The sequence below is a fragment of the Maylandia zebra genome, linkage group LG18, assembly GCF_041146795.1.
Source record: "Maylandia zebra isolate NMK-2024a linkage group LG18, Mzebra_GT3a, whole genome shotgun sequence".
Lineage (NCBI taxonomy): Eukaryota > Metazoa > Chordata > Actinopteri > Cichliformes > Cichlidae > Maylandia > Maylandia zebra.
The window spans coordinates 14128308-14147034 of NC_135184.1; the positions used below are offsets into that span (position 1 = coordinate 14128308).

General features: G+C 39.9%; 1 protein-coding gene across 2 annotated transcripts; it reads left to right on the top strand.

The window, feature by feature from the left end:
* Positions 1 to 14845: 14845 nt before the first annotated feature.
* Positions 14846 to 18262, top strand: neurod6b (neuronal differentiation 6b). 2 transcript variants are annotated; one of them, XM_076877004.1, is made up of 2 exons: positions 14846 to 15007; positions 15380 to 18262. In XM_076877004.1, exons 1-2 carry the CDS (start codon positions 15001 to 15003, stop codon positions 16387 to 16389), a joined length of 1017 nt encoding a protein of 338 aa, XP_076733119.1. In that variant the 5' UTR covers positions 14846 to 15000; the 3' UTR covers positions 16390 to 18262. The 2 variants fall into 2 exon arrangements, with proteins under 2 accessions (XP_076733119.1, XP_004542983.1); XM_004542926.5 differs by having other exon boundaries at positions 14846 to 15024; positions 15380 to 18260.
* Positions 18263 to 18727: the final 465 nt, after the last annotated feature.

An 18727-nucleotide genomic window follows, 5' to 3' on the forward strand; every position in this document is an offset into this window, starting at 1 on the left:
GTAACCAAACTTTTGAGCGTTTGTGCCGCTCAGGCGCCGTGTTTCCTACTGGGTAAAAGACGCTACTCAACGTGATGACGTCATTCGGGGCGACTGGAATCGATAAGGGAATCGTTTTTAAAAGTGGCAAACGATTCCAAGGAATTGAAACAGTGGGAACCGGTTCTCAACAAGAATCGGTTTTCGATACCCATCCCTACTCACCAGCCACTTCATTAGGTACACCTGTTCAACCACTGATCAATGCAAGTATCCAATGAGCCGATCACATGACAGCAACTCAGTGCATTTAGGCACCAGAATGAGGAAGAAAGGTGATTTAAGTGATATTGAAATTGGCATGGTTGTTGGTGCCAAATAGGATTTTCCCACACTACCACCTCTGGAATTTACAGACTAGTCTGAAAATCTAAATTTTTATTTATTTATTTATTGCCTGTCCCATTTGGTTCTTTAGCCGTCAGAATTGTTGTCTGAAGACCAACAAGGAGACCCAGTGGATTTACTTTGCCAAATGGATCATCACGGCCTGGCCGTATTGGTCCATTTGATCGACCTTTGTTGTTATTATTTATTTTATTTTATTTTCAGTTGTTACAAATGGGACAGACATGACTGAGGGATAGGAAAGGCAGAAAGAAAGATGAAGGAAAAGAAAAACAGAAGGGAAGAGGGACAGTGAGAAAGGGCACTTAAAAAGAGAAAGAAGAGGAAAAAAATCTCCTGGATCACCTGTTGAGAGAAAAAGACGAGAAAACAAGCAAAAAACAACAACAACAGAGCAACATGCTAAACACAACACCATCACGTTAATCTAGCTAAGTGTAAACAGCAGTAAATACTAAATATTGAATGTTGTTGTAGGACCGACAGTGCATAATGTGCTTGGAAATAGCAGCCAATAAAGGTGTAGTTTATGTCTATGAACAGTGAACACCTGTGTGCACACCTGTGTGGATCAGTGCGCTTGTATTCAAAAGGTTTCCCCATGTAATGGGGCCCTGTCCCCCAGGGCATGAAGCAGGCATGGAGGAGATCCAGGCTCCAGACATCCAGAGGCCCCAGAATGTGAGAGCCCAAGGAGGACCACTGGAGGGGCATCCGTGCCACCCTCCTGGGAAAATCTAAATATTAAATATCCAGTGAGCGAGTGAAGCTGCTGAGAAATGATGTAAGTGTCATGGACCTGGGTCATGCGACCCAGTGTTTTGAGTTTTAGTCTATTTTGATGTTTATTGTTTGTTTAGGTTCATTAAGTTATTCTAGCTCATTTCTTATTATATTACCCTTGTGTTAAGTCTCCCTTGCCGTTCATGTGTTTATGTCTGTGTGTCTTATGTTGTCAAGTTCATGTTGTCGTTTCTGTCATCTTCCCCTCCGTGTTTCCTGTTTTATTTTGAAAGAGTCTGTTCTTTGTTTACTGCATTTAATTTACTCTTTCCTGTGCATCATTATGTATATCCAAGTCAGCTGTTTCCTCATGTGTCTCCACTTCCCCTGATCACCTCATGTGTGTATTTAAGTCCTCTGTTTTCTGAATGTCGTGGTCAGATTGTCTGTTATCCCCAGCATTGTCTTAGTCATTGTTATAGTCTTAGTCATAGAACTTCATAGTATTTGTTTCTTAGTATTTTTTAGTTTACTTAGGGTGCCATGCTTTACTCCTGCTATCATCCAAATAAAGGATCGCTTTCTGTTTAAACCTGCAACTCCTCGTCCACATCTGCTTTTGGGTCTTGTTTCAAAAAATACACCAGCGCACCCCGCTGTGACAGTAATGGAGTGGGGATGTTTTCTTGGCACACTTCAGGCCTCTTAATAACAACTGAGCATTATTTAAACACAACAGACCCCCCCAAGCATTGTTGCTGATCATGTCCATCCCTTTACGACCATAGTGTAACCATTTCCTGATGGCTGCTTCTAGCAAGATAGCAGGTTATATGTCATAAAGCTTAAATCATATTAGAATGGAATGGAAAATCTGCATTATGGATCTGCAAATCTGCAGGAACTGTGTTTTGCTATTGTAACCCAACCAGTGCAGGGGCCTCCCTACACCCTGGACTCTACGTTGTGTAAGTTTGTGTTGGATTGGGGTGCACAGCAGAGAGACCAGTTGGACACAGGCGTTCAATTTGTGGCTCGGACCGCACCGTTTATTCAGATGCTGGGGCAAACACCACTCCAATTCTGCTGCTGGCCCTTTGCAAATCACAGTAAACACTGCGTGATTATCAACATAGTAAAAGCCAACAACAAATATATAAAAAACACATTAAGCAAAAATAATCATGTCTTTACAAAATTCCTCGGTCTCAGGAATGAGTATGACACAAAACTAACATAGCAGGATTACCAGCAAACTGTAGCTGAAAAGCTAATGCTTCATCTTGCATTACTTTGCCCGAATGAATGCTCTGCTAACTAGCGGGAATGTAGCCCGAAATTGCGGCAGATATTACCAAATGAAACATGCACACAAACTGCTCATACTCTTATCAGACAATACATGAACCTCCCAACAAACACAATATATGCTTAGCAAACCGCCATTTTACACAGTGGAACACTTATTTTTAAACAAAAAACCAATGCAGTACACCACTGACAGTGCTTACCTTTGCAAATCACAGTAAACACTGAACCAAGATGGCGCCCGCGCGAACGAGAAATCTGAACTACGGTGTCCTGCAGAGGACCAATGGTCAAAATTGCTTAGAGCTACCATATATATATATGCAGCTCAACAGCGACACCTTATGCCTTATTCCAGTCACTGCCTTACACTATTATGTCAATATGGGCCCAACTCTCTGAGAAACGTTTGCAGCACCTTGTTGAATCTATGCCACAAAGAATTAAGCAAGGTGTACCTAATAAAGTGTATATGTGACAGGTTAGTACACATAATTGGTAAGCCACCACAGGTGCAATTCTACGTTTGCCAAGGTAGCTATGTTTGGAAACCTCCCAGAATGCACTGAAGCAATAGCAGCATGTATTTACAAGTCGTTTTATGCACATTCCCAATATTCCTGCATGTGCATTCCTGCAGTGTTACACAATATTTCACAATATGTCACTCAGAAATGTCCTCGTGCCTATTGTTTTAGTGTTTAAATGACTAAGTCCCATTTTAAAATGTCAAATTAAATGCCATGTGTTCTGTCATTGTCATTTTAAGATAACTTTATCATGATAATGTTCTTCTTTGTTTTAGATTTACATACACACGATACACATGTAAAGAAAAAAAAGAAATTTTTGTCTTTGTCCGATATTGTTAATATTTACTGAGTGTGCACGGTATGTATTTTAAATGACAATAACTGTATCTTGACTTACTTGCTAATACGCAGTCCACTAGGTGTCTCTGTTAGACCTTGAATTAAACTGCAGCTCCACCAACAGCACAGCTCTCTCCCTCGGAGGGCCTGTGGTACTAAAAATGATCAACGGACTTGATGTATATTGTGTCACTCTCCCAAGATAGTCCATGTATAGCTCTTTATCCACCATATAGGCAACTCCACAAACATTACACCGTGACTGCATATTTATCACCAGTAGCATGCATATTCATGGGCAGGTTGATGGAGCTCGTGGAGGGATGTGTACGAGTTCTCAGCTCAGTGCTGAGTGCCGGAGCAGAAGGCGAATGTTAATTCAATTATACGGCAGCTGTTCCTTGGTGCCCATGGCCACTGTGTTTGCACTAGAACAGAAATCTTGTATTAGGTCCCTAGCCATAAAAGACCGTTGCCAGGCATGAGAATGGAGACTGCCTGTAACCAAAAGCCATCAACAGTATTTTAAAGAGCTTTTAATGCCTATTTTTGGCTTGATTGAGGAATCTGGTGCTGCTGAAATGTAAGATTTGAGAGATTTTTGCCGCTGCTGTTGTTGTTTTGGCTCACTATTGATTTACAGAGCTGTTGTTGTTTTTTGTAGTTGCTCTATTAAAGCAGCTTGGAAGTATAATGTGCAAATGGGTTTCCTTGCTGTATTAACTCCAGTCAAGGGTGACTGAATAGAGTGTGCATCCTGTGGTGATTGTTTTATCATATTGTCACTCTTTTCTTACTTTGTGCATGTGCACTGTGGAGTCATGCTCATGACTTGTATGTTTTAGGTCTTCAAATGTGCTCAAACAGAAGTCCGTACACGTCATGAAGAGAAGTGCATTCAGCAAAGGGCTACGTGCATACAGTGTGAGGGAGCATGTGCTGGTATTCGTGGTCCTCCCCAACTCCTCAGGCTCGGGCTTAGCTCCAGTTCTGCTTGATGCAGTAAGAGTAGGAGGAAGTGTGGTGGGAGGAGGGTGTGAAGGCATCCACTGGCCCTTACCTTCGTTACCCGGCTGTCTGAGACTTGCTCTGTGTAATTTAATCACACAGCCGCTGGCAGGAACCGCTGCTCTGATGTTACCTGGACCTGTTTGCTTTTCTTTCATCAAAAGGAAAACAGCCACACCTGCACAGAGGCTATGCTCAACTGCACATTGCATATTAATAATAACAGCAGCACTGATGTCACTGATGTGGAAACACCCTTAGACTCATACACTCAAATGCAATGTTAATAAAAAGAGAAAAGATTATTTTCATCGATGATGTTGCTTTATAAAATAGACACAAATGCTCCCAGGACTCAAGAGTGACATCTGCAAATCGCTTGTGTCGTAACATTATCAATCTACAATCGAAATATGTTCAGTTTACCATCACATAAGAAAACAAATGGAGCACTAATGCGATGGTACTACACTGAAGCAAAACAACGATTGACCTTTCAGGACGCCATTCTCTAACCTAACCAGAATTAACAGCACGCTTTTGCCACTTAACTACACGCGGTCATGTGATTCGGTGTGTGAAGTAGACATTGCATATCAAGCTGTTTAATAAAAATTAAACCCTTTCTATCCACTGGAAGGCGCACAGAGCTGTATTTAGAGTGACTGATCGAGAGCCCAGAATCAAAGGGGCCTGTGGCATGAGCTGCTAGTGTGTCTGGGAATTGGCCCAAATCTTAAAGAGCCAAGCTTTCCTCATCTTGACTGGGGGCCGACCCCCAAATAGGAAGAAGCTATTTCTACTGGCAGCCAAGTGGTTGCTTTTCTGGAAGCCTGTCAGGTGAGGAGTGGTGGCTGCCAACTGTAACCCCCTCAGGTGAGCACAGGGGGCAGGACAGACCCTCATCATGGCTGCAGCATTGTGACACGCAGCAGATGATGCAAGTCACAGAGGGCACTGAGCTCCCTAATGTCTCAAGACAAAGATCCTCTGTAAAAGACTACAGCGGTAATGGCTTAGAAAAACTCCAACATCCCAGACAACTGTGAGCAGCTCATTTGGAAGAGCAGCGAATGCAAGTGTGAACACATTTTAATTCAGAAAGCAGTTGTTTAGTTATGCATACAGGAGCTGTAGAAATATGGTTTGTTGCTATGTTGTTTGGTCACTACTGACCTTCACAATGTGTTTCTACAACGTTTTACTTTAAATTAAAAATAAATAAATAAACAAAAAAATAATCTGAAAATAATCTTTGAGCCTTCAGCACTCATAATGGCATTTTCATATTTTCTGATATGTTATACTCTAAAAATAAATCACTAATTAAATCAATATTGTTCCAGCCACCTGCTGTTGTTCAGTCCTCTGTTGTGGATTAGTGTGACTATACCGGAGGTTTCCTGTGTTTTGAAGAGTTGTCTTGAACACTGCATATATTATTATTATAAATCTTTACACCACGTATACAAATGCAATTTTGCCTCAATCTTTATGTAAAAGACAAGTCCTCAAGCTGGGAGATGGGTGACTTGTTTTAATCGATACTGTACTATACTGTGCTAATTTCTTACAAATTTTTAATTATAAGAAGGTGAATGATAAATTTTAAATCATTTTAAAATGAAGAAATCCTCCATGTTAATAATGCATTTTGCCATTTACCATTTATGGAAACTTAAAAATAATCTGCTTTATCTGCTTCACCACCTGCACTCATGTATATATCATGTATCTATCTATCTATCTATCTATCTATCTATCTATCTATCTATCTATCTATCTATCTATCTATCTATCTATCTATCTATCTATCTATCTATCTAGCACTTTTAATTCTTATTCTCATTTTTATTTTCATGTCTATTTAAGCTTAATTTATAACAGTATGTTTGCACTGAAGCACCGCAGCAATTTCCTAATGTTGTAAACCCGCTCAACATTTGGCAATAAAACCCTTTCTGATTCTGATTCTGATTTAAAAAGAGCAGATAATGTACTGACAGAAAATTACATGGATGTTTTAAAGTGATGGTTTTATTTTATCTAACATTCATTGGACCCACGTTTTTACTCATTCTTAGTTTCATGAATGTTGGTCGAACATTTTTTTAGCTTGTACCTTCTATTAAAAGATATATCAAAAGTATTTTGTGTTCAGCTGCGAACTAAATACATCCAATGTGAGAACTGAACTGGCCCTGTGTGATGTCACTGTACTAAAAGCCTGTTATCTTTTGCTTGCATTTACTAATGTTTCTTTGTTATGTTTACTGTATTTTTTCAGATTACATGGTGCATGAAATTGTAAAGAAACAAAATTATTTATGCATTTTTTATATACAACTGAAAAATGATCTTTGGTGATGGACCCCTAAGCATTAATCCTTGCTTTCAAAACTTCCCCTCAGAAATGAACAAACATTAATCACATTAATGAAATGAACAAGCACATTAATAAGGCTGTTTTTGACCATCTTAAATGCCTCTTCCATTGATAGAAAGCAGTTCTGTAGCACAGAGACAGTACCACCCCAGCATTGGGAGGAAGAGCTGAGAATCCCTGTCTTAAAATGAAAACAAACAAACGTGTGAGTGTTTTATTATCCTTCAATAACCTTCAGCATCACAGAACTGTTAGGTGATGTGGACTTCCTAGATCATTTTTCATGTCTCACAGGTACCTCGGGCAATAACCTTCATTAAAGCCTGACTATAAAGCCCCAACACTCACAGTCTTTGTTCTAAGCCCAGTTCATTCCTCTAGACTTCAGCACATATACTCTCTGGAAGAAAATACACAATCTCCAAATATTCATTTAATGTTGGACAGTGAATTAAAAATAGTTTAGATGATTGGCTTTTAAATAAATATTAAAGGCTCTGTTGACCAGCACATTAGAAGGCTGAAACTCTTATTTATGACGACAAGAAACAGGAACGGGGTTAGAAACTTGGTAACCCATGACCCATGAATTCAGGTAGTAATCATGTCTATCTGTTAGACTATAACTGAGCATCCACTTGCATGTGGCTGACCACATATTTTGATGCTGGTCATAAATGTGTTGGGATACCTACTAAGATGAATTTCTGTCTGTTAAGACTCAAATATATACATTTTAAATAACCTTTTTAAGCAGCTGTGTGTTAGTGGCAGCCAGTAAATGAAAGATGGAGTAGTCTGTGAAGACAATGAGGAAGTTCAGCAGGGTGGAAAACAATCTGATTTAAATTAATAAAATAAATTAACATCACATTTTATTGAAGTCTATCAGAAAACAACTCTACTATTGTAATCTCTGACTCAGCAAATAGTTCCCTGATGATCTCAATCGCTAATTTCAGGTCTTCTTGAATAAAACATGATGTTAATTATGCAAATTATGTTCCCTGAAAAAGAGGATAATGTAGAGTATGCTTTTAAGCTTGCAAAAAGTCACGACCTTGTGACTACCAAAGCTTCAAAAAGTGGGCTTAAAAAAATCACTGGGTGGGGTCACTGTGGTTTTGTCCATCATATATAGACTGTCAGCAAATGACTGGCATTTAAGTGTGCACCCTTACAATCAAAAGAACATTATTTCCATTTGCTGTAATTTTATATTTGGTATGGCACCCTGCCTTTCCATGTGTAGATGGGGTGGAGAGGAGCAGCAACATAACAGTACCATCAGTAATGAGACAAATGGCAATGATTTGGTAAGATATAGTGCAAAAGAAGGAGCTGGTGTAGAGGTGGGTGGCGAAGTGGCTTGCAGCTACGCAGAAGCTGTGAGCAGGCTAAAGCAGCTTAAATAGCACGCTGAGATTTATCAATCGGATGTGTAAAAGATTATCAGCTGATCCTTCAGGACTGGCACTGAGATTTGGACAGAGCCAAACACCGCTAAGCCAACCTTCTACCATCTTTTTCATATTTAATAAGCAGACAGGAGAGTGATACTCAATTTTCATTTGGCAAGACAATGTTTATGCACATTTGCCAAAATGTTTTCTTTATCAGTGAATATGAGCTCTGTTAGGAAAATCTTGTGAGACCTGGTTTCCAGATGTCTTTTTGCAGAAATATTTATTGTAGATTTTGTACCCAGAACAAGGAGGATGACATGTTGTTTTTTTTACAGAACATATCACCCAGCTCTTAAGGGTGTCCAATCAAATGGAGCATTTATATCTTTTTAACAGTTTACCCTCCCTTCCTGAATAAAACTGAAAACAAGCTTGAGCCTACACCAAAAATTGACACTAAAAGTAATGAGACGAATGTGTCTGCAGGCTGGTGACAGTTGACACAATAGTATCTACCACTACAAAGTAAACTGAATTAAACTAAAAATGATCAAATTCAATTATTTCTCTTTTATGTTCAAACTGTTCAGTTTCAAAAGCTTTATTTATAAAGAACTTTAAAAATTTCAAAGCCTTACAGCAAACATAAAGGACAACAGAAAAACAAAAGAAGGCAAAAGAGACCACAGGAGATGAGTGAAAACTAAAAACATAACAAAAAAATAAGAACTGCTGGAATGGATGAGGACATTAAAAGATGAAAAGTGAAGCCAAGGGGAAAGGAAGAAAAAGTCATATCAACACCAAAATTGTCAATTAGGTGAGGAAACAGCATCACAGCCCTGTCAATCATATCATCCCAGGCCTTTGAGAAAAAAAATCCTGAGCTGTTACAAAAAAAATGTGTAAAAGTTGGCAAATCACTGAAGTCGTGCACACGCTAAAAACACTTGAAATTTTTGATCCCTCAGTAAAGTAAAATAGCACTCTGTCTGCTGCCTTATGCATCATGTTCATGTCTCTCCACCTATGCTCTGTGTCGACACACTGTATATAGTTGCTGGTGTCAGGCGCCACCGCCTCTGTTTTTCTACTGCAGCAAATAGTATTTCTCATCCATATCATGCAATGCTTATATAAAAGTAAAGATGTGAGTCTTACTTAAATATGATATCTGACACATTTTTATTTATCTTATCACTTTCTGTGTATGGAAGTGTGGCTTTCTACCACAACAGATTGTCGCAGCCACTTTGAGCGTGTGTGAACAGATTGTGCTTTGAAAAAGAAACGAGCGCCTGCAGCAACATCTCACGTCTGCGTCCCGACTCTGTCTGAAAACGGGACCAACATCTTTACATTATACATTTTCAAAAACATATCCATTATTCATATCTCCATATTTTAATGCTATTAGCACTTCTGTGCCACCCACCTAAATACCTGGGTGTCTGCTATCAAAGGAGCAGTGACAGTCTGAGTTACTTTGTGCATAAAGAAATGAGTTGAGATTAAGAAAGCGGTGCAGTGGTCGACCATCACATAAAATTTAATTAGATCTATGAGGTGATTTTATTGCTGTATACTGGGGCATTTTAGATTCAAAACACAAAAGGACTCTGGAGAAAGTTCCCTTTTACCTCGAACCAGAGTGATTTTGTTGATAGGTAACAAGGCAAGTGCACACACATACACATACAATGCTCCACCTGTGTGGGTGGGGGGTGTGGCCACTCAGCAGCTGAGTGGGGCAGCATATGGAGTTTCTAATTGGGTAGAACAGCACAGCTGGAGGACTCCAGTCCAGGACCTGGCCTCTGGTAATCAGTCCCACAATCCTCAGCCCTCCTCTGCACATCCGCCAGGCTGCATGCAAGCCACTGATAGGCGGGCAGGTGGGGTTCAGTCTCAACACTGTAACCAACAAGAAATTTGTCCACTTAGAGGTTTTCAGCTGGAGCATGACTCAATGTAGACTAATGTCACACAGCGTGCAATAAGAAGACCTCATTCATGAATTTAAGGCAAAATATCAAAATTAAAAGAGCTCAGAATTCTGAACGGCTCCTGTTTCAGCAATGCTTGCATGCGTGCAGCACTTTACTGCTGTGAATGGTCAAGGCAGAGACCGTTTTATTGCTTTATATAATATGATGTGATAAGGTCTTTTATTTTATGAGCTGTGTAAAAAAGTAATGAGAAAGGTAGCCAGTAACTTCAAATTAAAACATATTGTGTAATATATAATAAATCCATCCATCCATCCACTTTTCTCCTGTTTATCTGAATTGTGGGCTTTTCCAGGAGGACAACAAGATGATTCCAAACCAGCCACACGATGCAATCTTTCCATTGTGCCCAGAGTGTGCCATAGATTTTTTAAATTTTCTTTTTACCTTTTTCTTTTTTTTTTTTTATGTATGTGTGTATTATATGGACACATAAATCTAAAATAAACACGTGTCCTTTCTTCTCATGATATAGCCATGTTTAATCCAAAAATGAGGGCTCAATTTTTTTTAAACTCCCTGCATACTGGAGTGCTTAAGGTTAACTGTTTTCTCCCCTGCCGATGTCAGTATCAAGTCATGGAGTGACTGCTCCACAACAAAGAAATAAAAATCACAAATTCTTCTTTGTTTTGTTTTTGTTTTTATTTATTTATTTTCCAATATGCTGAGATTGCAAACTGGGTTCTGCTTGTCAGGTTTTACAAATGTTTCCCAGAAAATGATGGCAATCACCTCACACTGTTTCCACGTCCACTAAATGCTTAATATGATCGAAAGCTTAAATTCCTAACCAAAGCCTTTTTCAATAAATATTGTTTTTATTCTGGATATGTGAAGCACAATGTTCATAGAAACTCCTGACAAACAGACCAGCGTTACTATCGTAATAACAGAAAATGAGCAGACAGACAGACAAACAAACATAATGCCTGTTGTATTTGTAAACAATGCATTTACATAGTAATAATAATAACAATCATAATAAAAAAAAAACTTTTGTTTTCTTTGTTTGCAAGTTTCAAGCATTCATGCTGAGTCTATTGGTAAAACATCCACTGCATTCTACTGCGCACAATATCTGGTCACAATTACAAAAGTATGAATTATTTTGCTCATATTTATTCTTGGGCATTAAAATCACTATTGTTCAGAAAGAGTTAGGGCTTCATTAGGAATTTAAAACAGTTAAAACTGACTTACTTTGACTTATTTACTTAAAATTCAGTTTTTGTTCTCATTATATTTTGTGACTGATTCTGTAGGTTGTGCAGCTTGGTCTATTTAAATGTAGGGGAAAAGAGTAAAAAGGACAGTATATTCTTGAGGCTTTACGAAAGAGCAAAATAGATTTGGGAGGATGCTATCATCAACACTAAAAGAAAAAGTGTGCCAACAACAGGTTTATAGTGTGAATTATTATCAACAGCAACTGAAGTGTTCATCTGGGTATCAACAAGTACTCAAAATAAATGGCTCGCACTCGTATGTGGCACTTTGTAAGCACTTCCTCATTTAGCTTTTGTGTTTTGAGTTGGGGTAATTGTACATGCAGCTCAGTTTAAGGCAATGCAATAAAGATACCACTGAGACACTGAAAATTGGCATTAAAGGCTTCATTACATCGTCAGTGTGAGATCAGAGTCAGACGCAGAGATTTTTTTCTAACGAAACTCCACGTTACATTTCGGACAGGATCACGTTCTACTACCACACCGTTGACATCTTTTCCAACCACTTCACCTAACACTCATCATCCAGACACAATTTCCCCTTAACTGCTGACATCAATTGAGAAATGCTTGCAACTCAGCGTGCGATCCATGGCGCCTTCATTTGCAGCTCTGCACCACGCACCGTGCCTATAAAAGCTGATAATGTGATAATTAAAAGAGCTGACAGCAAGAACTGTCAGCGAGACACTCTGATTTACCAACCTCTGCTATTTATTAAACCTCTCAAATTACAATGCTTCCACCCTTGAAGTGTACACGTATTATATCAAATGCAATAATGACTGAATTTAGAGCTGCTGTGAATGAAGGAGAAGTTAAGGAGTCTGGGTGGATGACAGCTTGATAAAATCTGCCCAGTAAACATCTGAAACAAGGGTTTCTAACACACAAAAGATCACTGCCATGTCTTTCTCTCTCTCTCTCTCAACCACACCATGATTTATTACCTGAAAAGACAAGAGAACTAATTAGTGAGTAATTAATTAATATAAATTTGCATATTTGCATTTGCAATTAGTGCAGTCAACTGATTAGTCTGAGATGGGGAGTTTGACTCTTCAGTGTGTGTGTGTGTGTGTGTGTGTGTGTGTGTGTGTGTGTGTGTGTGTGTTTGCTGGACCAGAACGCACCAGCTGAGGCATTTTTGGGGGAAGGCAGTGATGCTTTTTTTTCTTTCATAGATCTATACATGTACTTTGGATGTGTTCTTGTAAAGTATATGTGCTGGCCCACATGCACACTAGCCTGTCTCACACACATTAGACTAAGTGTTTGCACATTCGGTGCTGTGTGTACATGCTGTCATTGTCACCGTAGAAACTGCGACTTACTTGGGCCTCAGTGCTCGGAAGTCAAACCAAGATGTAATCAGCTCTCCGTGGCTCATTCTGCTGATCGATGTCTTGTAATGTCCAATACAGAGAGATTGATAAGTTGTTTTAATTGATTATCCTTTCAACAAGGTCATTCACACACATACATTTGCATGTGTGTGTGTGAATCAGTGCGCTTGTGTATGTGTGTTCCACATAACTGAGGTGTGCATATACCCATATCGAGTGCCAGCTGTGCCCCAGTGTGGAATTGGCAGCGTGCCACTGGGCCTTTTCCACTGGGTGTGCTTAATGTCTATGGTACTGAGGTAATAACACTGCGCAAGGCACCTCTTTACCATCCTTTGCATTTGAGGTTTCTGTAGGAATTTCTTAAACCATTTTGAACCTACCTGTTTTTTGCTATCTTTCCCATCACAGTAAGCTGAATATCTTGGAGATTTGGACTTGTGCTTGGATAAGGAAAGGCATCTCTGGAAAATGTGAAAACTATTTTATTTCACAGACCCAACAATCAAGTATTGTTCACCAGATAAATAGATGACTTCTTTTGTGGGCTAACTAATCTTAGTGTTGGTTGTCTCATAGACACTAAAACAAGTAAACAATAATAAAATACAGGAAAGCCTAACTGCATTGCTGGATACCACTCGAGTTAATATGTTACCTTTCTAATATGTAAACATAAAATGAGAAAACTTAACTTAAAATAAAAGATTTCAAAAGTTAAGAATTAAAATGGCTTTTCAAACAGGTTCTAAAAGTGTCTCATGATGGAGAGGTCCTGATGTGAAGGGGCAGTTTGTTCCACAGTTTCTGAGCTGCAAACGCTCGATCTCCTCTGTGCTTTAATCGGGAGCTCGGGAAAGCTAGCAACATTTGCTCAGCTTCAGACTTCCGTAATCTGGAGGGAGCATGCCAACTTCAAAGGTTAGAGAGGTAAAAAGTTGCCAACCCAAGCAATGCCTAAAAAACAATTATGAAATCAGTTCAAAATCTGACTGGCAGCCAGAATAGTGATGGTAATATGGGAGATATGACCTTAGACCCAAACACTCCATCTATGTAAGTAACAATCATTATGTATACTTTCTATGCACTCCAGCTTAAGTACATTGTTTGCTAACTGCATTAACAGCTTCTCCTTTGTTTCTTGAGAGGAGAATTTAAAAAAGTATTCATTAACTAACTAAGCGTTTTAGAAGTAACCCTTCCCTTTGCCACCAAGAGGGCGGTGCATTCAGTGAGGGTAATTAAATAGTAAATTGACCATATGAGCATTGCATTAACAAAAACATTGCTTTTGCTTCCAAAAGCACAAGAACCAGACACAGAAATTAACACTGTTACCACTGTTACTGATATAATCTGGGGTTTTGTAGATGCCAGAGAGGTCAAAGATTATTTTTTTTGTAATGTTTTGGAAATATTTGACAGAAGTCATGATGCAAAGAGTGCATCACTCACAGATTCACTCACTCACATGTGTAGAACATCTTTTGTTTTTCACCTGTTTTACAGCTGCTGCTCCTGAGACACGCAATGAGTCATTTCCAAAAGTCAAGTAAAAATGATGCTCACGAGGAATTCTCACAAAACCTGTGACGCTCATGCTGTTAAAGTGGGTCCTGAACCCTTATCAAAAAATTAGACTAAACGCTGTTATTGAATCCCCTTTGACCCAAATATAAGAGCTTCCCCCCGCCGCCCCCCTCATTTACTTTTGCACCCAAATACATTTCCAATTGTTTTAATTAATTTATTAATGTAGTTTAATTTGGGATGTAGGAGAGGGTTTTTTAAGCTTTCCATCTCCGCCGCACAGCTTTTATTTACGCATACTTAGCTCTGCATGGATCACATAGTGCGGAAATTCATAATCTGTCTACCTGTTGAGAATCTCTGCAAACTCCCTCCAATTTTCCAGACAAAAAGACATTAATTCATCTTTCTTACGGGGAGATGCAGATATTAGTTGTTATCCCTCTCCGGTCTCTGTTTCTGACGGTAAACGCGGGCCTCCCGGTGCCCATTACCGGAGCTGCCAGATGATCGGTACGGAGCGGAGGTCCCGTGGGACAATGAACACGTGGTCTCGGCTGCCACAAGACGTCAGCGGCAGATGGCATGGGTACCCGCTGTTGGCATGAGTGTCATTCCTCAAAGAGAGAGGGAAAGGGAAGAGAGGGAGGGAGAGTGAGAGAGGGGAAGGGAAGAGCAGATCACAGCAAGGCAGAGAAAAGAGAGTGCGCAGAATTAAGCTCTTTCTTCCAATTTGGTAGCTTGCAAGTGAAGAAGCTGAGGCGCAGTTTCAGAGGAGATATTCGGGAACATGCAAGGTACATGCTGACCAGAGGTTAGTAATGTTTTTGTTCGCAATTTGTTGACTGATCATGCGCTTTTATTCTGGGTTAAAACGTGGTTAAATACGTGGCGTACAATTGGCTAGTTTTGGACTCTGATTTGGAGCAAACATAAACTTTAATGTGATGTAATATAAGGTTTAAAATATGGCTATTTTTCACAAATCTAAAGGCAATTAAGTGTAATGCCTTTGAAAAGGTAGCAAGCTGTGACACTGGCCTTGCTTGCCAATTTGTTACTCTTCCTCTTGGGAGGGCTCATTCACGAGGTAATTAACTGACAACCTTCAAAAGACGTCGGGGTTCTACCTTGTCCTTATAGTTTATGTTTCCGCTTTGATTTTACAGGAAATATGTTGACACTGCCATTCGAGGAACCTCATATAATGTGTGAGCCGCGGTTTGGTGCCAATTATCCCCGTGAAAGCTTACCTGAGAGCCTGGAGCAGGAGCGACAACATAACCCTGACAGATCCAACTCAGACATGAGGGAGATCGAGGACGACATCTCCGACAGAGATGAGGACGAGAGAGAGGACGATCAGGATGAAAACGGGCTTCCTAAAAAGCGAGGCCCCCGAAAAAAGAAACCGGGCAAAGAGCAGGTTGACAGGGCCAAACTCAGGCGCCAGGAAGCCAACGCCCGAGAGCGCAGCCGGATGCACGGCTTGAACGCTGCGCTAGAGAGCCTGCGTAAAGTTGTGCCGTGCTACTCCAAAACTCAGAAACTGTCCAAGATTGAGACCCTCAGACTGGCTAAAAACTACATCTGGGCCCTGTCAGAGACTCTTAGCGCAGGGAAGAGACCGGACCTCCTCGCCTTCGTACAGACTTTGTGTAAAGGATTATCTCAACCAACGACCAATTTGGTGGCAGGTTGTTTACAGCTGAACGCGAGAAACTTCCTCACAGACCACAACGGAGAGGTGATGTTCTCTGGGAGGGCGCCCTACGATGCCATGTACCCGTATCCTGGATCAGACATGAACACCCCCCCCGGCCACAGCGGGAGTAGCTTGGACAGTAGCGCCAAGCCGTTCCGTCACTACAGCTACAGCAGCGCCTACGAACCCTACTACGAGAACCAGTCCCCGGAGAGCGGGAGCCCGCATTTCGACGGCCAGCTGAGCCCACCAATGAACTTTAACGGGATTTTCTCCCTAAAACACGACGACCCGCCAGAGTACGGCAAAAATAGCCACTATGGCATGCGCTACTGCGGTGCGCCAGGGCGCACGGCTCTTGCGCATAACTCCATGTACCGAGTCTCCCCAGAGGCCCGTTTCCCTTACGATCTGCACGTCCGCAGCCAGTCCTTCCAAGCACAAGGAGAAGTTAATGGCTCTTTCCACAATTAATCAATCAGCTGGACAAAGTTCAAGCTTGAGAAGCGATGCAATTTCCCCCCACAGATGTCGTGAGTGGAATGAAATTGACTCAGACAGGCTGATGCACTGCAAAAATGCCAACTGAAACAAGTCATTTTTTGTGTGTTTTGAAAGATGACACGAAGCCAGAATTTCAGATGAAAGGGATTCACAAGTTTCTTGTTGTTGTTCAGTTTCATTCGTCTCAATATAAACTTTAAACACACACACACACACACACACACACACACACACACACACACACACACACACACACACACACACACACCACCACCACCTGAAGGTTTTGTTTCGTAAAAAAAGGGGGGAAATCTGTCTGAAGGCCCAAATTAATGATTTACTGGTACAACGCAGAGCATTTGTTTTCAAACTGATGTGGTCTAAAATAATTAATTGAAGGTGCAGATTTGGAGTAAATCGTTTGCAGTTACAGTGCATTATTTGTACGTGTTCGTTAATGGCCATAGTGCAGATGTCGCTAATTGAGTTTACATAAAGCCGATATGATTAATTAAAATTTCTGCTTATTTGAAAACATTACTGCAGTCAGTTAAAACGATTTTTGAGGCAAAACAAAAGAAACAAAATTAAAACAAATAAAAGTTTATCGGGGACGTTTACTGAGACATGATTGGAGTTCAGAGATTCAGTCTCCTAGCAATAAAGGTCAATTTAGCTATGCAAGGCAGCCAAATGCAATCTTTGCTTATTAAAAATAATATATGTCTACTTCTCCTCACAAGGCGTCCCGCTTAATCTAAGATTAATTGAAAAGACGGCAATTACAGCCACATAGATATTTTATAGAAAGCCAGTGAATTCAGGAGATATGTCATCCAATGATGTCATCCGGATTGCTCCTATAAATACAGGAAGTTGCGGGGGGAAACACGTCACAGCTGAACGCTTTCGTATTTGGAGAGGTGAGTGTGTTAACGCGGTGAATGTAAATTTTTATTGTATTTATTTATTTGAGCTTATTTAATGAATGTGAATAATATATTATAAAAATATTGTAAAAAAATCAACAGTGTTGACTCTTATGTGCATTTCCACGCATTTAAAGTTTGTTTACGTTGCATTGCATTGTGATAAATTTCACCACAAGCTGAAAGTCCAGCACTGGCAGCAGAAATGCATTTTTGTCAGGTGAACAAAATGCATCAAAAACTATGAATCCTAACAACATGCCTTAAAAAGAGACGATGACCATCAATATGCAACGAAATGAAAGTTTTGGATAGTTTGATGTGAACTTTTTACTCTTCCTTGTTCCTCCCGAGGAGCAACTGTGATGCACTTCATGTACTTCTGCACAATGTTGGTGACTGCTCATAAATTCTGTTGATTTTGTAACTTTAACCGAATGCTGAATGATTTTTGGATGTTTCTCCTTTATTTCTGCATTTACTGATAACCTTTCCCTTCAACCCAACCACACACACACACACACACACACGCGCGCGCACTCCCGAAAACTCGTTATGGATCGAAATATTCGTGAAGTAATGTGTTAATGTTTTGTGATGTGTTTGTCGCAATAAAATGTAGAGGCTGTGAGAGGCTTCATGTGGTAGCCCAGCTTCTCAGCTTTCTGTGAAAGTGATCGACGGCAGACGGCAATTAAGAAAAAATAATAATGGTTAGAAAAAAAAATGAATATAAGAATGCCCCGAGCGTTTTTATGTATTTATTTTTAGGAAAATGAATCGTGAAATATCCTCGAAGGTGACACAGGGCTATCGTAGCGACCACAGACTCAAGTTTCCAGCAAGCCATGTTAAAAATACACACGCCTACATTGAAAATAATTATAATAATAATATTGAAGAACTCTAAAATTTGATTTTGAAGTTCTGTGTCTAAAAAGATTTTCCTGATAAAATTTAATTTAATTTCAGCTGATCAGATGGTTGATTTGTGTCAAATGCCCACAAGCTGTTGGTTATCATCCAAATCCCACAGCTCCCGGTGTGGAAAAAAGTGAATCCGACAGTCCAATTCACAGAGAAGCAAAAAAGAAAAACAATAAATAACAACAACAACAACAATAACTTCAGATACATTTCCAGTGTTTTAAAATTATTCCGTACATGCCTTTCTTTCTCTTCCGATGATGTGATTTAATTTAACGGAGGGTACACTTGCTGATACCGTCTTAGTCGGGACATTTTTACAGTTACTTTTTTCAAAGTGATTTAAAATTTCATGTGAAGTTATTCTGTTTATTTAACTGAAAAAAAGTGGGAAAGGGAAGGTTCCTCCTTTTTATGTCATCGCGATAAAGAACAGTTCGCCCTCCATAGCG